The 22,167-nt window shown below is 33.3% G+C and overlaps 2 protein-coding genes across 2 annotated transcripts in view; one reads left to right on the top strand and one right to left on the bottom strand.

The window, feature by feature from the left end:
• Nucleotides 1-426: 426 nt before the first annotated feature.
• On the top strand, nucleotides 427-11,579 carry LOC133183176 (ciliary microtubule associated protein 1A-like). Its single transcript, XM_061318126.1, has 5 exons — nucleotides 427-583; nucleotides 8,027-8,134; nucleotides 8,306-8,419; nucleotides 8,513-8,730; nucleotides 11,148-11,579. Exons 1-5 carry the CDS (start codon nucleotides 532-534, stop codon nucleotides 11,403-11,405), a joined length of 750 nt encoding a protein of 249 aa, XP_061174110.1. The 5' UTR covers nucleotides 427-531; the 3' UTR covers nucleotides 11,406-11,579.
• Nucleotides 11,580-19,454: 7,875 nt separating this feature from the next.
• Nucleotides 19,455-22,167, bottom strand: part of LOC133181624 (dual oxidase 2-like) — a 30,706-nt gene continuing 27,993 nt past the window's right edge. The window contains exons 27-31 of the mRNA XM_061316172.1: nucleotides 21,805-22,037; nucleotides 21,285-21,446; nucleotides 20,513-20,668; nucleotides 19,947-20,075; nucleotides 19,455-19,859 (exon numbers count right to left, since the gene is read on the bottom strand). Coding sequence (XP_061172156.1) covers nucleotides 19,737-19,859; nucleotides 19,947-20,075; nucleotides 20,513-20,668; nucleotides 21,285-21,446; nucleotides 21,805-22,037 — 803 coding nt within the window. The 3' untranslated portion in view covers nucleotides 19,455-19,736. The remainder of the gene's footprint in view (nucleotides 19,860-19,946; nucleotides 20,076-20,512; nucleotides 20,669-21,284; nucleotides 21,447-21,804; nucleotides 22,038-22,167) is intronic.

The raw sequence follows: 22,167 nt of genomic DNA, 5'->3' as shown, positions 1-22,167 counted from the left end.
GCTAATGCGTGATTCTCAATAAGCTTGTTAACACATTGTAAACAATATACACTCATGTAAACAGCAAATTTGATATCATCTATTGCACGTGAAAAACGTTTTCTCTGTTTTCTTATTTGTTTACTTGTCGCATCTATTTAAAGACATAGCATATACAATTAACTGTTGAAAAGTTATTGACAAAATATACATATGTAAATAAATATCAAGTTCCTCCTTCCAGACTTCCTCAAACTTACCGAACGTCATAGTCTTGTCACATGATCAAGGCTCCCGAGCCCGAATGTAATTCAAGGTTCCACTCATCCAGACGTTTAACAACCTCATCAAAGCACCTGAATGATTGAGACTAAAAGTTACCATAGATACTTCTCTTGAGTATCTAAACCCGCCATAAATCGAATTGATCGTGGGATATATTATTAATTCCAAGCCTAAAAGATAATTTTGAGACTAGCAGAAACAAGATACACTTCCATCCGAGTATCTACACCTGCATATTGAACATATTTCAATAGGATACTATTTGAAATGCCAGAAGTTGAGAAAAAGCCACTTGTGATGATAGCTGCGAGAGAAAGAGGTACGTAATAATTCTTATTGTTAACCTTTATTATATGAATAAGACTTTATCAAACAGTACAGTTTTGTTTTGAAATTAAACGAGAAATAATTGGAGGCTGTCGCTCTTTGGGACGTATGTATTCTTTACCTGATTGTGATTTGAAGAAGTGAAATAGTTTTGGGTCATTGTGTATTTGTCTTTCGCATTCATTGATTGATACAATCGAGTGTCAAATTAAGAGTCACAAAATGGCTGAAGTGATAGGTAGAGAGCTGAAATAGTGGGCATTATTCATGGCCATATATATATCTTCAAATCCAATAAAGGACAGGTAACTACCCCCACATTATGCAAAATTTAAAACTTCACAAATGAAAAATCTAGGTTTGTTTGTAGTTGCAGAACTGTAGCTCTGTGCTTGAGAAAATTCGGAATATCTGTCCGAATTTTCTCAAGCAGAGAGGCTAGAGCTACAGTTCTGCACTCTACAGCTAGTGTGTGTGATACATGACTTGTGAGTCAGGTGACTTTTAATTTGACACATGAGTGTAGTTGATCTCCACGCCTAATCACATGGACCAAGCCTTTTTTTTTTAACCGAAAGTAATATTTTTTCTTCATAATATTAAAACATGATTTGGTTGCAAAAAGACCTTAGTCCCTGTGGTGTGTGCATCTAGTGATCTAACCTCACTTCCCCTTGAACTGCCCCCCCCCCCCCTTTAAGCATCAAGTTTCAGTCGTTTGAAGTTTCTCATATTTATGGGATCTTCAGTGTTTTGCTAATGTAAATTACAGGTAATAATTGATTGAACATCTTGCACTCAGAGGCATTGCTAGCTGACAAAAGATAAGACTTAATCCTTAAAAATATCATTTATAAAATCTGATACTTTATCCTTGGAAAAGATGTCACAAAATCAAAACTCCAAGGAAAAGTGAGTGTGTGTTGGGGAGTAAGATGGCTCTCATATTATATGTAATAAGTGTTCTATTTGAAGACACAGGCCTATAGAATAGAATATTATATCCAAATTAGGGCCTCATGGCCGAAACAAGTCTTGGATCCCGGCCATGATTTCTGCAATTCCCGCCAACTACGATATATCTCGAGTCAAGTGTATATTGTAAATACATTTACTTTGCATCTTTGGGCAATTTCTTTACTAATGGACATCAAGCAGGAAAAATGTTTACATTATCAGGCCCCAAAGTGAAATTTAATTGGTCATAAATTGTGAAGGTAATGAAAACAGTATTCATCTCAAAAGTCCAATTAAACGGTACGAATTTTGAGCAGAGCAAACACAGACCTCTGAAAATATTAGGTGATCAGAACGAGTAAACATCCCCTGTCGACCGGTCATACTCGCCGTGAGCCCTTCAGGTTTTGATTGGGTTAACAGAGGAATCCGTAGATAGTCACTATGAAAACAATGGCCTAACAATTTGTATGAAAAATTTCAGTCAACATTCGACCTAATGTTAGATTGTATTTGCTAACAAGGTGCATGTATCGACCAGAAAATTTGCGAAATGTTGACTTTAAACGAGATTGTTGATACTTATGATCATCAACTTATTTGTAAGTAGCCTGACTCGTATTAGAAATTGTATATACAACATGCTCTTGTGTATCGAATAAACTGGGATACATAAAAACCATATTCAGGTGATAATGGTATTTTGCTACACGAATAAGGGAAGTTGACGATAGAAATGTTGATGTCATCGTGATCGCATTTATCATTAAGTTTAGCTTTAAGTTTGCCATCAGTGCTTTTCTCAAGTAAAACACCCAAATAGGAAATAGATATTTCTTACTCTCTGGAGTCTTTTATTTCGAGTTCAGTGGGATATATCGGATTAAACGTATGAAAAATGAATCAATGTATTGATAAAAAGTCGTCGGTATATCTAAATGTCGAATTGAAGGCCACGACAAGCTTCATAGGAATAAAACGTCTGCCACAGGTTTTATATATTGATATTTATCATACAATTGTATACCTCATCTTATATACGCCTGAGTTTCTAAGACAAGCTGCATGAATATGATATAATGATTAAAGATTCCTCACCAATTACATATATGTATTACTAGGCAATTAAAGAAACAAAATACAAGCACCTTTGTACAAAAATCAGAGAAATTAATGTGGAACTCCCATCCTTACATTTACCACTCATGCATACCAAGAATTCTACCCCAAAAAGGAGGGGATTCGAAGTTATTTGTTATACCAGCAGAAGGGAAATCCAGGTCTAAGAATACCCGCTGCTGGATCTGTCCATCCGGTTTTCACTAAAGTTACATGTACATTATTACCAGTAGGACACATACTAACTACATGTATTAGTATTACGTCATATACTCATCTTGCGAGTTAAGACGACGATTCTTATTATCGGCTGCAGGAGCGGTCGATCTATTTTTGGTTGTGTTAGAAAATGTACATTGAAAAATGAGAGGTTATTTCTGTATTAATTTGGTAAAAAAAAAATTTTTAATGATAATATGTATATTCAATATTATTAATAAAATATCTTAAAAACTTGCTTTAAACTAAGTCTCAATTTTTGTTATTATGTTTCAATTTATTTTCATTACTAAACAGATAATTATTTTATGAATTTTTAAAAAAGGGTTTACAAGATACTCCCCGGCATGGAAATGTGTAAGATATATTGAAAGCAAATTGTTATGATTTTCCGGATATTAAATAAGTAATGAATGAAAATTAAAATCTTGGTAAACTAGTAAAAATTTGTCTGAATGTGCAAAAAAAACCGTGTCAACATCATCTAGGAAGTATAGAAAGAACAGGCACGTAGTATCCTTTTTGGAAGGGACAGCTGGAAAAAAAAATGAAGAATTTTACAACTTACCTAAAATCTTTGACAAGCCAAACAAGAGACCCAAGGGCCTTAACGGTCACCTGAGTATAATACAATTTAGAGGATCCATAAAGTTATTAAAATATAAAATAAACTGATAGATGAAGCTTTGATGCCCAAAAGCAAGAGAAATAGGATGATCAGGATCAATGAAATAATTAGTCTAGTATTCATTAACAACTCATACATTAAATTCTAATCTATCTCCCATTTAGCACTGTTGCAATGCAGACAATTAACAAACTATTAGTTCTTCTGTACCACTTTTAATCCCATATTGTGACCTCTCACATTGGCCTCTCTTGGTCTTTGAAGAACATTTAATGAGACAAGTTATTTTTGTCTCATTTTGATTTTTTTATTATTTAAAAGTCTACCTGATCATTAAAACTATGAAAGTACTTTTTGTATTATACAATATCATTTTTTGCATAATTCTCTTAGTCTATTGACTTTCAATACATTATTTACAGTGATAAATTATCAAAAGTGAATGGCAAAGGGGAATAACTTATCTCAGTAGAATAAAAATTAATAGAGCGCTGGCCAGGACCAGAACACTTGACCAAATGGTCCTGATGTTCAAAAATGTGGTAAATATATCCTTGCTTAATAAAACTTTTATTCTGTTTGCCTTTGATTTGCCAAGGAGCAGAGAAGATTTTCAAAGAAATATTTTCACTACAGCTTCAACACAGCCCTATCCTAACACTAAAACCCATGTCCAAGGGTCATGAAATTCACAAATTTGGTAGAGGTGCCCCCATCATCATAACTATACACTTAGTTAAAGATTTTCAAAGAACACATTTTCACTATATTATCAATATAGCCCCCCCCCCTTCCCCCCCGCAAAACACCAAAGCCTGGGACCATAAGTTTTAAAAAAATTGTTCATCATAACTACGCACTTTGTTTATCTGCTCAACACTAAGGGGAAGACAGGGTTATTTAACATTATTTAACAGAAATAATGCAATTTCACTATATTATCAAAGAAATTATGCTTTTCACTATATTATCAATAGAGCCCCCCCCCCCCCCAAACGCTGGGGCCATGAATTTCACAATTTTGTAAAAGGTATCCTTGTGCATCATATCCATGCACTTAGTTTGTTTAAATAATACCCAGGAGCAGAGAAAAAGATTTTCAAAGAATTAATGCATTTTCACTATGTAATCAATAGAGCCCCATCCGAACACCATTTACACCAAAACCCCTGACCCAGGGGCCATGAAATTCACAATATTGGAAAAGACATCCTTGTGCATTATAACCATGCACCAAGTTTGTTTAAATAATACTCAAGAGCAGAGAAGAATATTTTCAAAGAATTAATGCATTTTCACTACATAGTCAATAGAGTCCCGCTCTAACACCAGAACCCCTGACCCAGGGGCAATGAAACTCACAATTTTAGAAAAGGCATCATTGCTTATCATAACCATGCTCTTAGTTTGTTTAAATAATACCCTGGAGAAAAGAAGATTTTCAAAGAAATAATGCACTTGAACTATATGATCTATATAGCCCTGCCCTAGCACCAGAATCCATGACCCTGGGGTCATGAATTTCACAATTTTGGTAGAGGGCCCAATGCTTAAAAATATTACAATCATGCCAACAATTTGACTCTTGGTGTCCAGGAGTAAAGAAGATTTTGAAAGATTGCATCAATTTTAGTGGTTTTAGCCCCACCCCTCAGGCCACAGGGGGCAGGGACCATGAAATTCAATTTTTGTTCCCCTTCACCCATAGATGCTATAAGCCAAAATTGGATGAAATAGGTTTAGCGGTTTTGGAGAACAAGTTGAAAATGTTCAAAAGTTAAAGCACGACGGACGAAAACAGATAATAGGTCACCTAAGTGACTCAGGTGACCTAAAAAAAGGGGGGGGGGGGTAGGACAACATTCCCAAAGTCGAATATCCTACTTCGTGAGGTTAGGTGTGGTCATTTTGCCCAGAACATTGACATGAATGGATTTCACAACAACAAAAATGGGGAGGGAGCAACCGACCTTTCAATGAACATTTCAAACAGTAAATATTTAGATTTTTAAAAAAGTGCCCCCCCCCCCCCCCCCGCTAAGTACTTGAAGAAAATGTGTGACCGGTGAACACATATACACACGAAAGAAACGATGAAACGGACTGCTACCCTCAAACATAAATTTTTGCAAAAGTATACTATCGGGTGTAAAAATACATGTACACAATACACAATTAAGAATTCTATTATACTATTCAATTCATAACTCGCAGTCTACTTTAATTGGAGTAATTAATTTTGTGGACCTAATGTAAAACATTTATAAAATTAAGATTTATGTATAATCTCAGCATTATTCTTTGAAACTTTAAAAAATGTACAGCGATTGAACGAAGCTAACATGCTTAATCCTGTTTTTAAATAACCGACCGTCTTCTTCGAACAGATCATTTTCTCAGTACACAACATTGTTTAAATCCTAAAGTAAAGCACTTCCTATATAATACAAAACACAAATAAATCGAGTTCAGACATGTTTTATTTTCAAGCATTCAAAACAGCAACAAGCGCAACAGAGACCGAGAATCAAATCAATATTGAAATGTTTGAAGTCAAACACACATTATATGCCCTTGACAACGAAGTTTCAACAACAATTTGATACCCCCGTGATCTGTTGTATGTATATCGCACACAAACAAAGTTCAAATCCTCAGCCAAGGCTTTCCTTCGTAACCTCCGTGTCTTATACTTACTGTTCCAGGTAGCGTACAATTTTACTGAATTATTGAATTTCTTAATTACTACTTACCTCATCTACAGGTATGTCACCATGGTCACCATTATTGGTCATAAATAAAGTTAATTTCGTTGATTTTTACCAATTTAAATAGAGCTATAGAGAAACTATTTCTTTAACAAGAAAGCACCATAAGGCTTTATGCATTCATTATTTCAGTACGTACTTATACTATATTAATAAAAAATGAATAACAAACAAACAAACCAAAACACCCCCCCCCCCCAAAAAAAAAACAAAAAAAACACCGCCCTTGTTTGATGACCTACCTTTTAACTGAAGTGGTGAAATTACCCGGAGCCACAGACACAACACAGATTACGGCGTACATTTATACAACCAACACGTCCGTAAATGTGGTCGCACTGTGGTCCCTGAGTGATCCTCGCCTACCCCAAGCACTAGAAAGCGACAGCGGGGTCGCTGTGGCGAGGGCCCAAGAACCGGGAACAGACCCTAGATGCGAAAATCCAGGGAGGTTACGAAGTAAGCATTGGCTACGGTGTTAAACTTTCTTCCTGCGCGAAAGAACCCACTTCCAATCCACCCCCATTTTGGACGGAAGCAGGGGGCAGGTAGTTCCGCTGAATACTGAAAGCGCGCTGTTTATATACCCTACAGGACAAGTCACGTCATAGGTCCAAAAATAAAACAGCTGACGGTGGCAATTACTTCGGATATCCTCTGATTTTTTCTCGATACCAAAGGTAAAAGCATGCGATATGTTATGTCCTGTCTCGCGCACTCGATTGCGATTGATTGTGCAATTCGTTCATTAAATGCGGATCTAATCCGTTTTCATGAATGTACATGTGTAATGGAGTCTGTAAATTGTACATCGATTGTACGTGTTAAGGGTGTATACAAGTAATCATGTATAGTTATATTTATACTGTAAACATGTCATTAGTAAACAAAATTTGGGATAGCATAAGATTGAGATTTTGGGACACTTCATGGAAACGTAGTCAAACTAAGAACGTACTTTAATTAAAAAAGTACTTTAATTAAAAAAGTACGGAATGCAATGGAAAAATCTAGTGCGATTATTTGTATGTATGTATGTATATGTGTATATATATATATATATATATATATATATATATATATATATATATATATATATATATATATATATATATATATATATATATATATGAGATTTTGGGACACTTCATGGAAACGTAGTCAAACTAAGAACGTACTTTAATTAAAAAAGTACGGAATGCAATGGAAAAATCTAGTGCGATTATTTGTATGTATGTATGTATATATATATATATATATATATATATATATATATATATATATATATATATATATATATATATATATATATATATATATATAATAGTCAAATTTTGTTATTTTCAATGTTAAAATTTATATTTAAATCTTTAAACAGAAAAATTGGATGATTTTTACCCAATGAGTTGAGTGCTTTCTTTCCTAAGCCATACATAATTGTAAAATAGATGTTACATACATATTATTAAGTATTTGAAGTAATCTGTAATTACAAAATACTCATCTTCTATTTATTTATTTATTATTTTAGTTCGCCAAGTTCAAGTAGTGGAGAAAAACCGGGAATCGCATTTATATTATGCTTTTATTGAATACATGTATATAATTTTCAAGTTATAGACACCGTGTATTAACAGTATTATTAAGAACGAGATGGTTATTGCACGAGATTTTCCCGTTGCATTCTGTACTCTTGTTTTCTAAGCAGCATTATTTACTAAGTAAATCGTCTTTACTACTATAGGACCTGGGCCCGGGCGTTACAGATTGCCCTCAACTGTGGGATGTGAAGCCCACGATTGCACTAGACAGATGCAGCCTGCCTATTCCTTTGGGAGATTGGAAGGACGAGGTACAATACGTATAACACGTAGATAAACAATTATCAATACTAGTAGGCCATTTATCAAACAAATCAATTGTTTTTATGTAATGATAGCGTTTTCACTGTGATTATTTAATAGTACGAGAAACAAACGACCAGTTAAAACACTGAAATGTTGATATCTGATATTGTTTGCAGTCCATTTCAAGGACTGGAGTCCTGGCCCTGCCTACTACATCGATCCTAGGATCACCCGTACTGGGATGGACGGTACCCCCGTGTACTCTTTGCTGGCCAGACAAAAGGACCCCAGTAAGCTCTCTGAATAATCTTTGATGAAAGATTTGTGCTAGTAGAAAGTACAGAACTTAATTATATTTATGTAAGCATTATTCCCGATTTTAGATACCTTCAAAACCCCTTCTCCTGGACTTTATTCTCCGGAAAAGGTTCATCCTCCTGGTGAGAGACACGCCCCTCAGTACTCCATCAGCGCCAGAACTAGACTGAGGCGCATCGACCAGAACCCTGCTCCCAATAAGTACACTCTACCGCCGATACTCGGTAACAAGCAGCCCAATAAAGCAGCGGCTCCAGCCTACGACATAACTAGCCGCAGAGAGGTGGTCTTTTTATGTTCCAAATTTTATTTTGTTCATATAAATGGATTTATATTATACAAATAATTGAATATGAAGGGACTATTAGTACAAATTTTTATAAATAGAATTACGTACGTGAAACCGGAACACCAGTTGAATAATTAAATACAAAGGGCATGTTAGTATAGAAAGACCCTCTCGGAAAAATGGTTGTTTATACAAATAAATAAAAATGAAGGGCTTGAAACTACAAGTGGATTATTATACAAAGAATAAAATACAGGGGGTAGGTTAATATACGAATTCGATTACAATTACAAAATTACAATATGACAGATAATTCGGACGGCATAATAAAGATTAATTATTAAGATTGAATGAATTATTAAAAGGGACATGTTAATGCGAATGGATAATTAAAAATAAAATTAAACAAGAAGGGCATTTTACTTCTGGTGATTTATTTATAAGAAATTAAAAAAAACAAAGGGAATGTTAATACGAATGGACTATTCCAACCTATGAAAATTAGAAAGGAATAATATTTTCATTTATATATTTCAATTAATTCTTTATTTTCCTTATGCCATTATTCACATCTATATATATAGTGCAGGTATTTTCCTTTTCTTTTATCCACGCACACTTATAATAAGAAGTAGGAATGAAGACCATTTACCTAAATGTTTCCAGCTAGCAAGCATAAAGAATACTATAATTGCTCTTCAGTTTCGCTTGACTGGAGAATTTTATTTAACCCTCAATTTTTTCTATTTTTTAGGGAATATTATGTTATTTTTATAAGCTGGGTATGTTTATTTTTTTCTTATTTTCACATATGGTGAAGTAGTCATATAAAGATACATCGAGGAAAACATTTTTTTACCCCTATTTTTTGCTCAAATCTGTTCTTAAGCTCAAACGTTCAAAATCTAACAAGATTGTAGTTTGTCTGGAAAATCATATTTATTTGATATATTTTAAAACCTTAGTCCGTAACTATAATTTCAGTTACTTTTGTAAATTTCTATATCCCTTTATTTGTTTAAAAATGTTTATACTTCATTCGATAATAATCATAATATAATAAGAAGCATAAAAAAGAGATATATTCATATAATCCGCCAAAAATATAGTCCCTGCTAGAGTTTCAACACAGTTTTAATAATATTTCTATTTAAGATAAAAATAATGTTTTTATTCCTGACAAGACATTTAAGCAAATATTGAATATTTCATTTAGTCAGAAACCAGACAAGAATTCCTACTTAAATAAATATAATCCAGTTTTGTTACATGTACGTCAGGGTCACATATTTTTTTTTTTATCATTATCTTTTTTATTACTTTGTGCTTTTGAATAGTTTTAAATATCTTACCCCATCTTCCACTCACCTGGACTTCTTGGTACACTATCTTTTTTTTTTTTTTTTTAAATCTTTATATATTCAGTAATTGACATTTATTGATTTAATTATGAAAATGGATCATTCTTAGCTTGTTTTCAGTTAAACCAGTAGCAGAATTGATGTAACTTTTATGTTTTAAATCTGATAGTTTTGCATTAAATATTTCACAACCACGTGAGTAACAAAGACAAAAAGGTAAGAACACAAATTTATTGACTGTTTTTCTCTTTTTAATGTGTTTGTCTTGTGCACGGCATTTATCAATCTTGCGTTGATAGCCTTCAGTCAACCCAAGCATACATTTTTTTTTCAACTTCCATTTATTTAATTGCTGGATTTCTATAGGAGTAGGGTTATGAATATATAGTTACGTATACGTGGTTCATAAATAATTCTAAAGAACATTTCAATGTAGTGAGATTGAAATTTGTGACTATTCTGAATTTAGATCCAAGAAAAAAAAGACCTCTTAAGGACATACGCAACGTACCTTACCTACTGATAATTTTTCAAGATATTCTTAATTTAAGATTATAGTGCCATCAGATGTTCGTCGACAAAAAATCAGCATGCATTACCAGGGGTTTTGAAAAGATATCCATTGATGAAAATTCTTGTATAATTCAAAGAAAAATACACAAAAATTACTAAACACATGTTCTAGATGTTTTGTTTATCCAAACTTGTTTTAGAAGAAGTGTACAACAGCATATATAGACATACAAATGTAGCACACAATTCCTTTAAGTACTGGAACTCTTCAACTCCAGGGAAAAAGACAATAAAGTTCAAACTACGTTGCGTATGTCCTTAAACTTTTTTTTTTTAATTTTCTATCGGAGAAAAAGTTTTTTCATGCATATACATGTATTTTGAAATGATAATGACGTAAATGAATTGGCAACGAAGTAAAAATAATAAGAGGCTAGTGTTCTATTTTTTAAAAAGTATGACTGTTGTGTTGTTAGTCATTATTTTAGTGTATTATGATTTACAGTTATTGTAATATACGTTTTACTGCCATTTTAGATCGGCAGTTACCTGGAGGACCTGTGTAAAACTCCGGGTCCGGGGAAACACAACGCCACCCACCCCAACATCAACAAGACCATGGCACCTCTGTACTCCATCAGAAGCAGGAGCTATGCCCCTGGGGACAACACCCAAAAGCCTGGTCCTGGAGCACACAGTCCAGAGAAAGTTGTCATTGCCCGCCCCCAGGCTCCCAAGCATTCACTGGGGATTCGCCATTCCGAGTTTATTTGTCCACTCATTGCTGAAGGCTAGCTTTCCCCCTTACGACTGCAATGTTGAACTGTGTATATGTATAAATAATAGAACTTTTTTGAAATTTTTTAATTAAAGTTTTATTGTAATGACAGTGAAAGTGTCAATTTAAAATTAAGATTTTTTGTGTAAATTTTGGCGTTCTGTAGAACGGAATAAACAGCGCAAAAAGACGATATGTGGTTCAGTTGTCTTTATCTACAAAATGACGATATGTAGTTCAGTTGTCTTTATCATACAAAATGACGATGTGTAGTTCAGTTGTCTTTAAAATACAAAATGACGATGTGCAGAGCAGTTGTCTTTATCATACAAAATGACGATATGTAGTACAGTTGTCTTTATCATACAAAATGACGATATGTAATGCAGTTGTCTTTATCATACAAAATGACGATATGTAGTGCTGTTGTCTTTATCATACAAATTGATGATATGCTGTGCAGTTGTCTTTATCATACAAAATGACGATATGTAGTGCTGTTGTCTTTATCATACAAAATGACGATGAGCAGTGCAGTTGTCTTTATCATACAAAATGACGATGTGCAGTGCTGTTGTCTTTATCTACAAAATGACGATATGTAGTTCAGTTGTCTTTATCATACAAAATGACGATATGTATAGTGCTGTTGTCTTTATCATACAAAATGACGATATGTAGTACAGTTGCCTTTATCATACAAAATGACGATGTGCAGTGCAGTTGTCTTTATCATACAAAATGACGATGTGCAGTGCTGTTGTCTTTATCATACAAAATGACGATATGTATAGTGCAGTTGTCTTTATCATACAAAATGACGATGTGCAATGCTGTTGTCTTTATCTACAAAATGACGATATGTAGTGCGGTTGTCTTTATCATACAAAATGACGATATGTAGTACAGTTGTCTTTATCATACAAAATGACGATATGTATAGTGCTGTTGTCTTTATCATACAAAATGACGATATGTAGTACAGTTGCCTTTATCATACAAAATGACGATATGTAGTACAGTTGCCTTTATCATACAAAATGACGATATATAGTTCAGTTGTCTTTATCATACAAAATGACGATATGTATAGTACTGTTGTCTTTATCATACAAAATGACGATATGTAGTACAGTTGTCTTTATCATACAAAATGACGATATGTAGTACAGTTGTCTTTATCATACAAAATGACGATATGTAGTACAGTTGCCTTTATCATACAAAATGACGATATGTAGTGCTGTTGTCTTTATCATACAAAATGACGATATGTAGTACAGTTGCCTTTATCATACAAAATGACGATATGTATAGTGCTGTTGTCTGTATCATACAAAATGACGATATGTAGTTCAGTTGTTTTTTAATCATACATTATGACGATATGTAGTTCAGTTGGATTTATCATACAAAATGACGATATATAGTACAGTTGCCTTTATCATACAAAATGACGATATGTAGTACAGTTGTCTTTATCATACAAAATGACGATATGTAGTGCTGTTGTCTTTATCATACAAAATGACAATATGTAGTACAGTTGCCTTTATCATACAAAATGACGATATGTAGTACAGTTGCCTTTATCATACAAAATGACGATATATAGTACAGTTGCCTTTATCATACAAAATGACGATATGTAGTACAGTTGCATTTATCATACAAAATGACGATATGTAGTGCTGTTGTCTTTATCATACAAAATGACGATATGTAGTGCAGTTGTTTTTATCATACAAAATGACGATATGTAGTACAGTTGTCTTTATCATACAAAATGACGATATATAGTACAGTTGTCTTTATCATACAAAATGACGATATGTAGTACAGTTGTCTTTATCTACAAAATGACGATATGTAGTACAGTTGTCTTTATCATACAAAATGACGATATGTAGTGCAGTTGTCTTTATCATACAAAATGACGATATGTAGTGCAGTTGTCTTTATCATACAAAATGAAGATATATAGTACAGTTGTCTTTATCATACAAAATGACGATATGTATAGTACTGTTGTCTTTATCATACAAAATGACGATATGTAGTACAGTTGTCTTTATCATACAAAATGACGATATGTAGTACAGTTGTCTTTATCATACAAAATGACGATATGTAGTACAGTTGCCTTTATCATACAAAATGACGATATGTAGTGCTGTTGTCTTTATCATACAAAATGACGATATGTAGTACAGTTGCCTTTATCATACAAAATGACGATATGTATAGTGCTGTTGTCTGTATCATACAAAATGACGATATGTAGTTCAGTTGTTTTTTAATCATACATTATGACGATATGTAGTTCAGTTGGATTTATCATACAAAATGACGATATGTAGTACAGTTGCCTTTATCATACAAAATGACGATATGTAGTACAGTTGTCTTTATCATACAAAATGACGATATGTAGTGCTGTTGTCTTTATCATACAAAATGACAATATGTAGTACAGTTGCCTTTATCATACAAAATGACGATATGTAGTACAGTTGCCTTTATCATACAAAATGACGATATATAGTACAGTTGCCTTTATCATACAAAATGACGATATGTAGTACAGTTGCCTTTATCATACAAAATGACGATATGTAGTGCTGTTGTCTTTATCATACAAAATGACGATATGTAGTGCAGTTGTTTTTATCATACAAAATGACGATATGTAGTACAGTTGTCTTTATCATACAAAATGACGATATATAGTACAGTTGTCTTTATCATACAAAATGACGATATGTAGTACAGTTGTCTTTATCTACAAAATGACGATATGTAGTACAGTTGTCTTTATCATACAAAATGACGATATGTAGTGCAGTTGTCTTTATCATACAAAATGACGATATGTAGTGCAGTTGTCTTTATCATACAAAATGACGATATGTAGTGCTGTTGTCTTTATCATACAAAATGACGATATGTAGTGCAGTTGTCTTTATCATACAAAATGACGATGTGCAGTGCAGTTGTCTTTATCATACAAAATGACGATGTGCAGTGCAGTTGTCTTTATCATACAAAATGACGATGTGCAGTGCTGTTGTCTTTATTTACAAAATGACGATATGTAGTGCAGTTGTCTTGATCATACAAAATGACGATATGTATAGTGCTGTTGTCTTTATCATACAAAATGACGATATGTATAGTGCTGTTGTCTTTATCATACAAAATGACGATATGTATAGTACTGTTGTCTTTATCATACAAAATGACGATATGTAGTACAGTTGCCTTTATCATACAAAATGACGATATGTAGTTCAGTTGTCTTTATCATACAAAATGACGATATGTAGTGCTGTTGTCTTTATCATACAAAATGACGATATATAGTTCAGTTGTCTTTATCATACAAAATGACGATATGTATAGTACTGTTGTCTTTATCATACAAAATGACGATATGTATAGTGCTGTTGTCTTTATCATACAAAATGACGATATGTAGTACAGTTGCCTTTATCATACAAAATGACGATGTGTAGTGCAGTTGTCTTTATCTACAAAATGACGATATGTATAGTGCAGTTGTCTTGATCATACAAAATGACGATATGTAGTGCAGTTGTCTTTCTCATACAAATTGACGATGTGCAGTGCAGTTTCTTTATCATACAAAATGACGATATGTAGTGCAGTTGTCTTTATCATACAAAATGACGATATGTAGTGCAGTTGTCTTTATCTACAAAATGACGATATGTATAGTGCAGTTGTCTTTATCATACAAAATGACGATATGTATAGTGCAGTTGTCTTTATCATACAAATTGACGATAAGTAGTGCAGTTGTCTTTATCTACAAAATGACGATATGTATAGTGCAGTTGTCTTGATCATACAAAATGACGATATGTAGTGCAGTTGTCTTTCTCATACAAATTGACGATGTGCAGTGCAGTTGTCTTTATCATACAAAATGACGATATGTAGTACAGTTGTCTTTATCATACAAAATGACGATACATATATGTAGTGCAGTTGTTTTTATCATACAAAATGACGATATGTAGTGCTGTTGTCTTTATCATACAAAATGACGATATGTAGTGCAGTTGTCTTTATCATACAAAATGACGATATGTAGTACAGTTGTCTTTATCTACAAAATGACGATATGTAGTGCAGTTGTCTTTATCATACAAAATGACGATATGTAGTGCTGTTGTCTTTATCTACAAAATGACGATATGTATAGTGCAGTTGTCTTTATCATACAAATTGACGATAAGTAGTGCAGTTGTCTTTATCTACAAAATGACGATATGTATAGTGCAGTTGTCTTGATCATACAAAATGACGATATGTAGTGCAGTTGTCTTTCTCATACAAATTGACGATGTGCAGTGCAGTTGTCTTTATCATACAAAATGACGATATGTAGTACAGTTGTCTTTATCATACAAAATGACGATACATATATGTAGTGCAGTTGTTTTTATCATACAAAATGACGATATGTAGTGCTGTTGTCTTTATCATTCAAAATGACGATATGTAGTGCAGTTGTCTTTATCATACAAAATGACGATATGTAGTACAGTTGTCTTTATCTACAAAATGACGATATGTAGTGCAGTTGTCTTTATCTACAAAATGACGATATGTAGTGCAGTTGTCTTTATCATACAAAATGACGATATGTAGTGCTGTTGTCTTTATCTACAAAATGACGATATGTATAGTACAGTTGTCTTTATCTACAAAATGACGATATGTAGTACAGTTGTCTTTATCTACAAAATGACGATACATGTATGTAGTGCAGTTGTCTTTATCTACAAAATGACGATATGTAGTGCAGTTGTCTTTATCATACAAAATGACGATATGTAGTGCTGTTGTCTTTATCTACAAAATGACGATATGTATAGTACAGTTGTCTTTATCATACAAAATGACGATATGTATAGTGCTGTTGTCTTTATCATACAAAATGACGATATGTAGTACAGTTGTCTTTATCTACAAAATGACGATATGTAGTACAGTTGTCTTTATCTACAAAATGACGATATGTAGTGCAGTTGAGCGTATTTATTGAGCGCCATATTAAAATAAAATCAAGTTTTTAAAGATATCTTTAAATATTTGAAGATTTCATCAATTCATTTAAGAATACTAACCATTGTTGCGCGGATTAATTTAGTTTAAGAGAGCAATGATTCAAACAACACAAGAAATGAATTATCACCATCTTCATTTTAACTAAAACGAATTAGTTCAATTAAATCGCGCAATTAATGTATTGCTCACTTCCATTGCATTAATAATATGGATTTAGTTGCGACCAACGGTGTTGCTATGGTTACTAAAAACTAGACGTACTGTGAGTGAACACACAAAATTATATCCCTGGTGCAATGTTTTTTTTCTTTCAAATTGCTGTATTTTGAAACATGTTCATCCAAATGAAGAAACACAGAATTATGTATCTTGATGTACACTACGTGTGTATAGAGTTTAGAGCCTATAATTGAAATCAAACCTGGCAATGCTGTTCGTGGAAATCAAAAACCTATATAAACTTTATATTATAAAGAATTATGTATCTTAGTCAGGCCCGTAGGAAGCAATTTCATTTGGGGGGGGGGGGGGCACAGCCATACATTTTCAGTTGGGGTGGGGCACTATCAACTACCAAAAATTCCTTAACAAGTAAAAAAAAACGTGCCCCCGGTTCCTACGGCCACGTTAGTGTATCGATCTACATGAGTACGAAGTTATTGAAATCAAACCAAAACTGTAGGAGAAGTATTATGTCAAAAGGTAAACAGCTAAAGAGATGTATGGATGACAGATACCTTATCATCGTCATTCTTCTTGTCTCTGACCAGGAGAGCTAAAACAAGAGGCCCATAGGCTTCATTGCTCACCTGAGCACTATGACTAGAGAAAAGCAGAAATCAGTTCAGTACCGAAAAGTTTATATATGTAAGTGGTCCCACCCTACCCCCAAAGGGGGTGATTTGAACAAACTTGAACCTACACTTACTGAGGATAACTGATTTTTATGACTAATCTTGGATTCAGAAGATTTTTCCTATGTATTCCCATGTAAAACTATGATCTCCTATTCTGGCCCCTCCTTACCCCAGGGGTCTTGATTTGAATATACATCCTTGAATCTACATAACCTGAGGATTCTTTCATTCTAATATGACTAATCATGGCTTTGCTGTTCTTGAGAAGATATTTAAAGATTTTTTCCTATATATTCCTATTTAAAAGTTAGATCCCCTATTGTGGCCCGACCTGCCCCTGAAAGTCATGATTTGAACAAACTTGAATTTAGACTATGTATTAATGAAGCCTTCACACAAGTTTCATCTTTTCTGGCCTAGTGGTTCTTGAGAAGATTTTTCAAAAGATGCCCTTGATTTTTCACTAATTCTTAATTATCTCCCTTTGAGAGAGAATGTGGCCTTTCATTTGAATAAACTTTAATTCTCTTCAACCATGAATGCTTTGTAGTAAGTTTGGAGAAATTGGTTCTTGGGAAAAATTCCAAATCCAAAGGAGAAACTGCAGATAAGGGATGGGTACTCCCGGTATTTTAGAAAAAATGGCAGGTTTTGCTATGGGAAACCCAAAATATCTCTCTAGTTGAAATGAAAAATAGGAAGTCCACAATGGCACTATGTAATAAAGATTCGATCTGTAAAAGTCTCATTATTAAATTTTATTCAGTTGTATAGGAGTTGCAGGTAAGGGATGGGTAACCACAATGTTATGAAAAAGAATGGCAGTATCCAGGTTCTGCTGTGAAAAAAACCCCAAATACCTACATGTCCAATCAGAATGAAAAATAGGAGGTGCACAATGGCAATTAATGTTTAATAAAGATTCTGTGAGTCTCGTTAAATTTTATTCAGTGGTACAGGAGGAGTTGCAGATAAAAGGTGGGTACCCAAAAGTGGAAGGACGTACACTCCCATTACTATACCCCCCCCCCTTTTTTTCAAGCAGGGGTACAAAAACAAAAGTCTCTGACAAGACTGTAGCTTTACTGGTTTGTACTTATAGCATAGGAAGAGAAAAGTAGCACTTGAACTTGAAACTATGGCAACAGGAATAAATTGAATAATGATCCTTAATTTAGTTTCTTATTGTGGTTAGTTTGATTGTAATTGGACTAAACTTAGGAGGAGTAGTCTTTCAAGAGAATTTCACAGAATTTTTTTTAGTAACCATGGCAACACTACTCATCAAAATAAACAGAATTATCTATCATAGTGTAGTCTAGCTACCTGTGTAAAAAGTTTTTAGTGAAACTAGTTAAAACTGTAGGAGTAGTATTTGTAAAGAATTTCAAAGAAAATCTCTATTTTTAGTAACTATGGCAACACTGTCAAAATAACCAAATGATAGGGCTACAAAATTATGTATCTTAGTGCACTGTACTTGTATAAAAGTTTTATTGAAATCAGACCAAAACTGTTGGTGGAGTAGCATTTTAAAAGAATTTCACAGAAAAACTTGTAAAGAAGAACTATCTTAGTATAATTTACTTGTTCATAAAGTTTTAGTGAAATCGGACTAAAACTGTAGGAGGAGTAGAATTTTGAAAAATTGTTGATGGACAGACATCTTACTATCACATAATTATTGCTCTTCTGGTCTCTGACCATAAAGCTAATGTAAGAACCAGTGACTAAAATGTCCATGTTTTATAAATATATATATATTTATTTATAAATACAGAGATACAGCAATGATGAAAGGTAAATCAGTATTATATAGTCATAATGATAACTTAAATGAACACATTCCTCTCCAGTCTAGATATAATCACTGTCTTATTGTCCTATATGATAGTCTGGTGGAATCGAAACTTAGCAAAATACTGCAACAGATTTCAAAAGTTGCTGAGGACATGTTTTATATAAATGGTACTTTGATGTTCCTGAAGGAAGCTTTCCTGAGCAAAAGACAATAAATTCATTATCATTATGAGAATAGCGTATAAAAATTCCATTTAAATCTAACTCATCTAATTATCATTGAATAGAAATTGATATACAGTACTACTATAATTCTAGTAGATGTTTGGATAATTTTCTTCAGTTTTAGTGAATTGCAGTAGTTTCTCTTTTCTTAATTTCTGTATGTTAATCATTAAAGTTTTTTTTCCAACAAAGTTCTCTGCTCTATTTGTTTCACAAAAGAAAAAATATTGTTCAATCATGATATGACAGAGTCTGTATATCAATGCAGGATGAAAAAAGATTATCACAATTCCCTCATGAAACTAAATATTAAGGATGGCATCTTTGGACTTATGAATTCTCTTGCTGACCCAACTTGAAACATGGAATTTAAAAGTTTTCAAAATGATGATTAAAGGTGGCCCCTTCTCGTTTGTTTAGATTGGTACACGCACTGTCCAGATTGTTGGTCATGTTTGGCGGACCACAGCTGAACACTCCAAAATTACGAACCTGAAAGTAAACATGTCAATATGAAATGTAAATCTAGTTGTGGCACTTGATAACCTTTAGTAGCAAAGGTAGAAATTGGTTGCATACATTTTGATGTTCCATCTTCACTGATTTCAAGAAGTCCTGGAAGTCTGGTCTACCAAAGTGAGTCACTGCACTAAGACCGGTGAACAAGCTCTTTCCTGCCACCTTCTGGAAGTGACGTTCACAGATGTACTGGAAAAAAAATATACCTCCCTTTAACACATTTAATTACCGTTAACAATGAGTTAGCAGTTCCTGTGTCAATGTACAGGACTGTACAAGGGGTTATCATAAAATTTAGGACAAGTGCGATAAAATCAAAACAGCATAGGCTGTGCACACAAAATTTATAAAAAAAAAAAACAAAACAAAACAAACAAACAAACAAACAAACAAACAAAAAGTTTAAGAAATTAGAAAATTTTAGCTTGATATGTTAGCTATTTGTTGATTTATCATACAAAAGACATAAATGCTGTTGCCTTTGGGTTTAATGACATTGTCAATGTCCACTCCCTAAAAAAAATTGATGTACTTTTTATGGCACCAGCCAGCAGTCTACAAACTGTTTAATAACCCCTTGTAGTTTACCTTTAAAATCAGATGTTATTATAGTAAATGGTACTTGCCAACATAGTGGTTCTCAAGTCAAACTTTTCCTTGAACTGTGTGACAAATATATGAGTATCCATAAATTGTTTGCTATCCACATTCTCCACTTCACGGATGATATCCGTCATCCACTCAAACTGCTTCTGTGTACGAGTCACCCACAGAAAGTACACCTGGAGAAGATTTGTAAATCTTTATCAAATAATTCATTATACAAGAGCATGGAGGAAAATTATCCTACATTTATTAACAATGCATGTAAAAATGCTTAAGGGGAGATAGCTTTTTTGGGGGTATATAGGGATACTACCGGTATATATACCAGTTATTGACTCCTTCAAGGTTACAAAATAATTTCTGCGTTTTTTATTTTTGTGGATGCAATATAATCTGCAAAAAAAACATTTAAAGATAAGACTACCGGATAGTAAGGATTTAGTAGAACGTTGCAAGGTTTTAGGTGTTTTGATACAACATTGACACATTGGCCGTGTTCAGGGAGAATCACAATCAAAAATAAGCTTTGCTGCTTTTTTATCTGAAGTTAGTATCCATTACATTTATTTCAATCTTCAGTAACTAATTTTATTTATAATCATACGGTTATAAGCTTAATAGATTAAATCACAGGTAAATTCTTTATATAATGAATATTTTGCAATTGCAATTTTTGCAGATTTGCCCCATCTGCAAATTTCTGCAAAAATTGGATAAACCACAGAAAATACACTTGTTAAGGTCTCGCGATTTTAGTTAAGATTTTTTATGACTTGAGACTATTCTACAAACCTTTTTGCATGGGAATCTTAGATCAGCAATCTTGGATTTGTGAACGATGTCTTTTAGAATGGAAGCAAATGGAGTGACTCCAATTCCACCTCCTACTAACACAGCTACTTCATATCGGTACCAGTCTTGGTGACCTTCTCCGTACGGGCCATCTACATACACCTGTAAACCAAGAACTTTATTCATTGATTTTTCTATCATATTTTCAGGGTAAATAGTAATAAAAATGGAACTATTAAAATCACCAAATTACATACTATACTGTAACACATATTTGATCCAATTTTATATTTTCTAGTTTGAAAAGTACTGCAGATTCCTAAATATGCACAAGCAATTTATAATCGCATATTTCACAAGTAGCACTACTGGTGAAATTACGTATTTTCAAAATTTATAAAAAATTTTCGTACATGATTTTTTTTTTCTCACTAATACTTTGGATTAATTAGATTTAGTTATAAAATTTGAGGAAAACCTTCATTCAATTAAAAGATGTTGACACTGAAAAGACACTTACACTCGGGTAGGAAGATCTTCCCTCCAGGTTGTCTGGGTCATACAGATTTCTGAGATTGTAGGTCCAGGGGCCCACAGCTCGGATGTGGAGGCTGAGATACTCCTCATGAGGAGCCGAGCTGATGGTGAAGGGGTGGTACTCATTCTCCCCAAGCTCCAGACAGGCGATTCTGACCCACTGACCAGATTTGTAGTCAAATGTTGTGGGTCTCTGGAAAACTAGTGCTGTGACATCTTTGGGAAAAAAAACCAAATTAAATAATTTTCTTATAAAGTATATAAAACAATAAGCTTTTCAAATGCAGTACAAATGGCATAATTTTTTTTAAAATTAATAAAAGTTATAAAGCACACAAACATACAC

Source organism: Saccostrea echinata, unplaced genomic scaffold (assembly GCF_033153115.1).
Source record: "Saccostrea echinata isolate AGI-Se365-2 ecotype Australia unplaced genomic scaffold, CSIRO_AGI_Sech_v1 ptg000009l, whole genome shotgun sequence".
Taxonomy (NCBI): domain Eukaryota; kingdom Metazoa; phylum Mollusca; class Bivalvia; order Ostreida; family Ostreidae; genus Saccostrea; species Saccostrea echinata.
The sequence above is the reverse complement of the archived record's forward strand: the minus strand, read 5'-3'. Positions and strand labels throughout refer to the sequence as shown.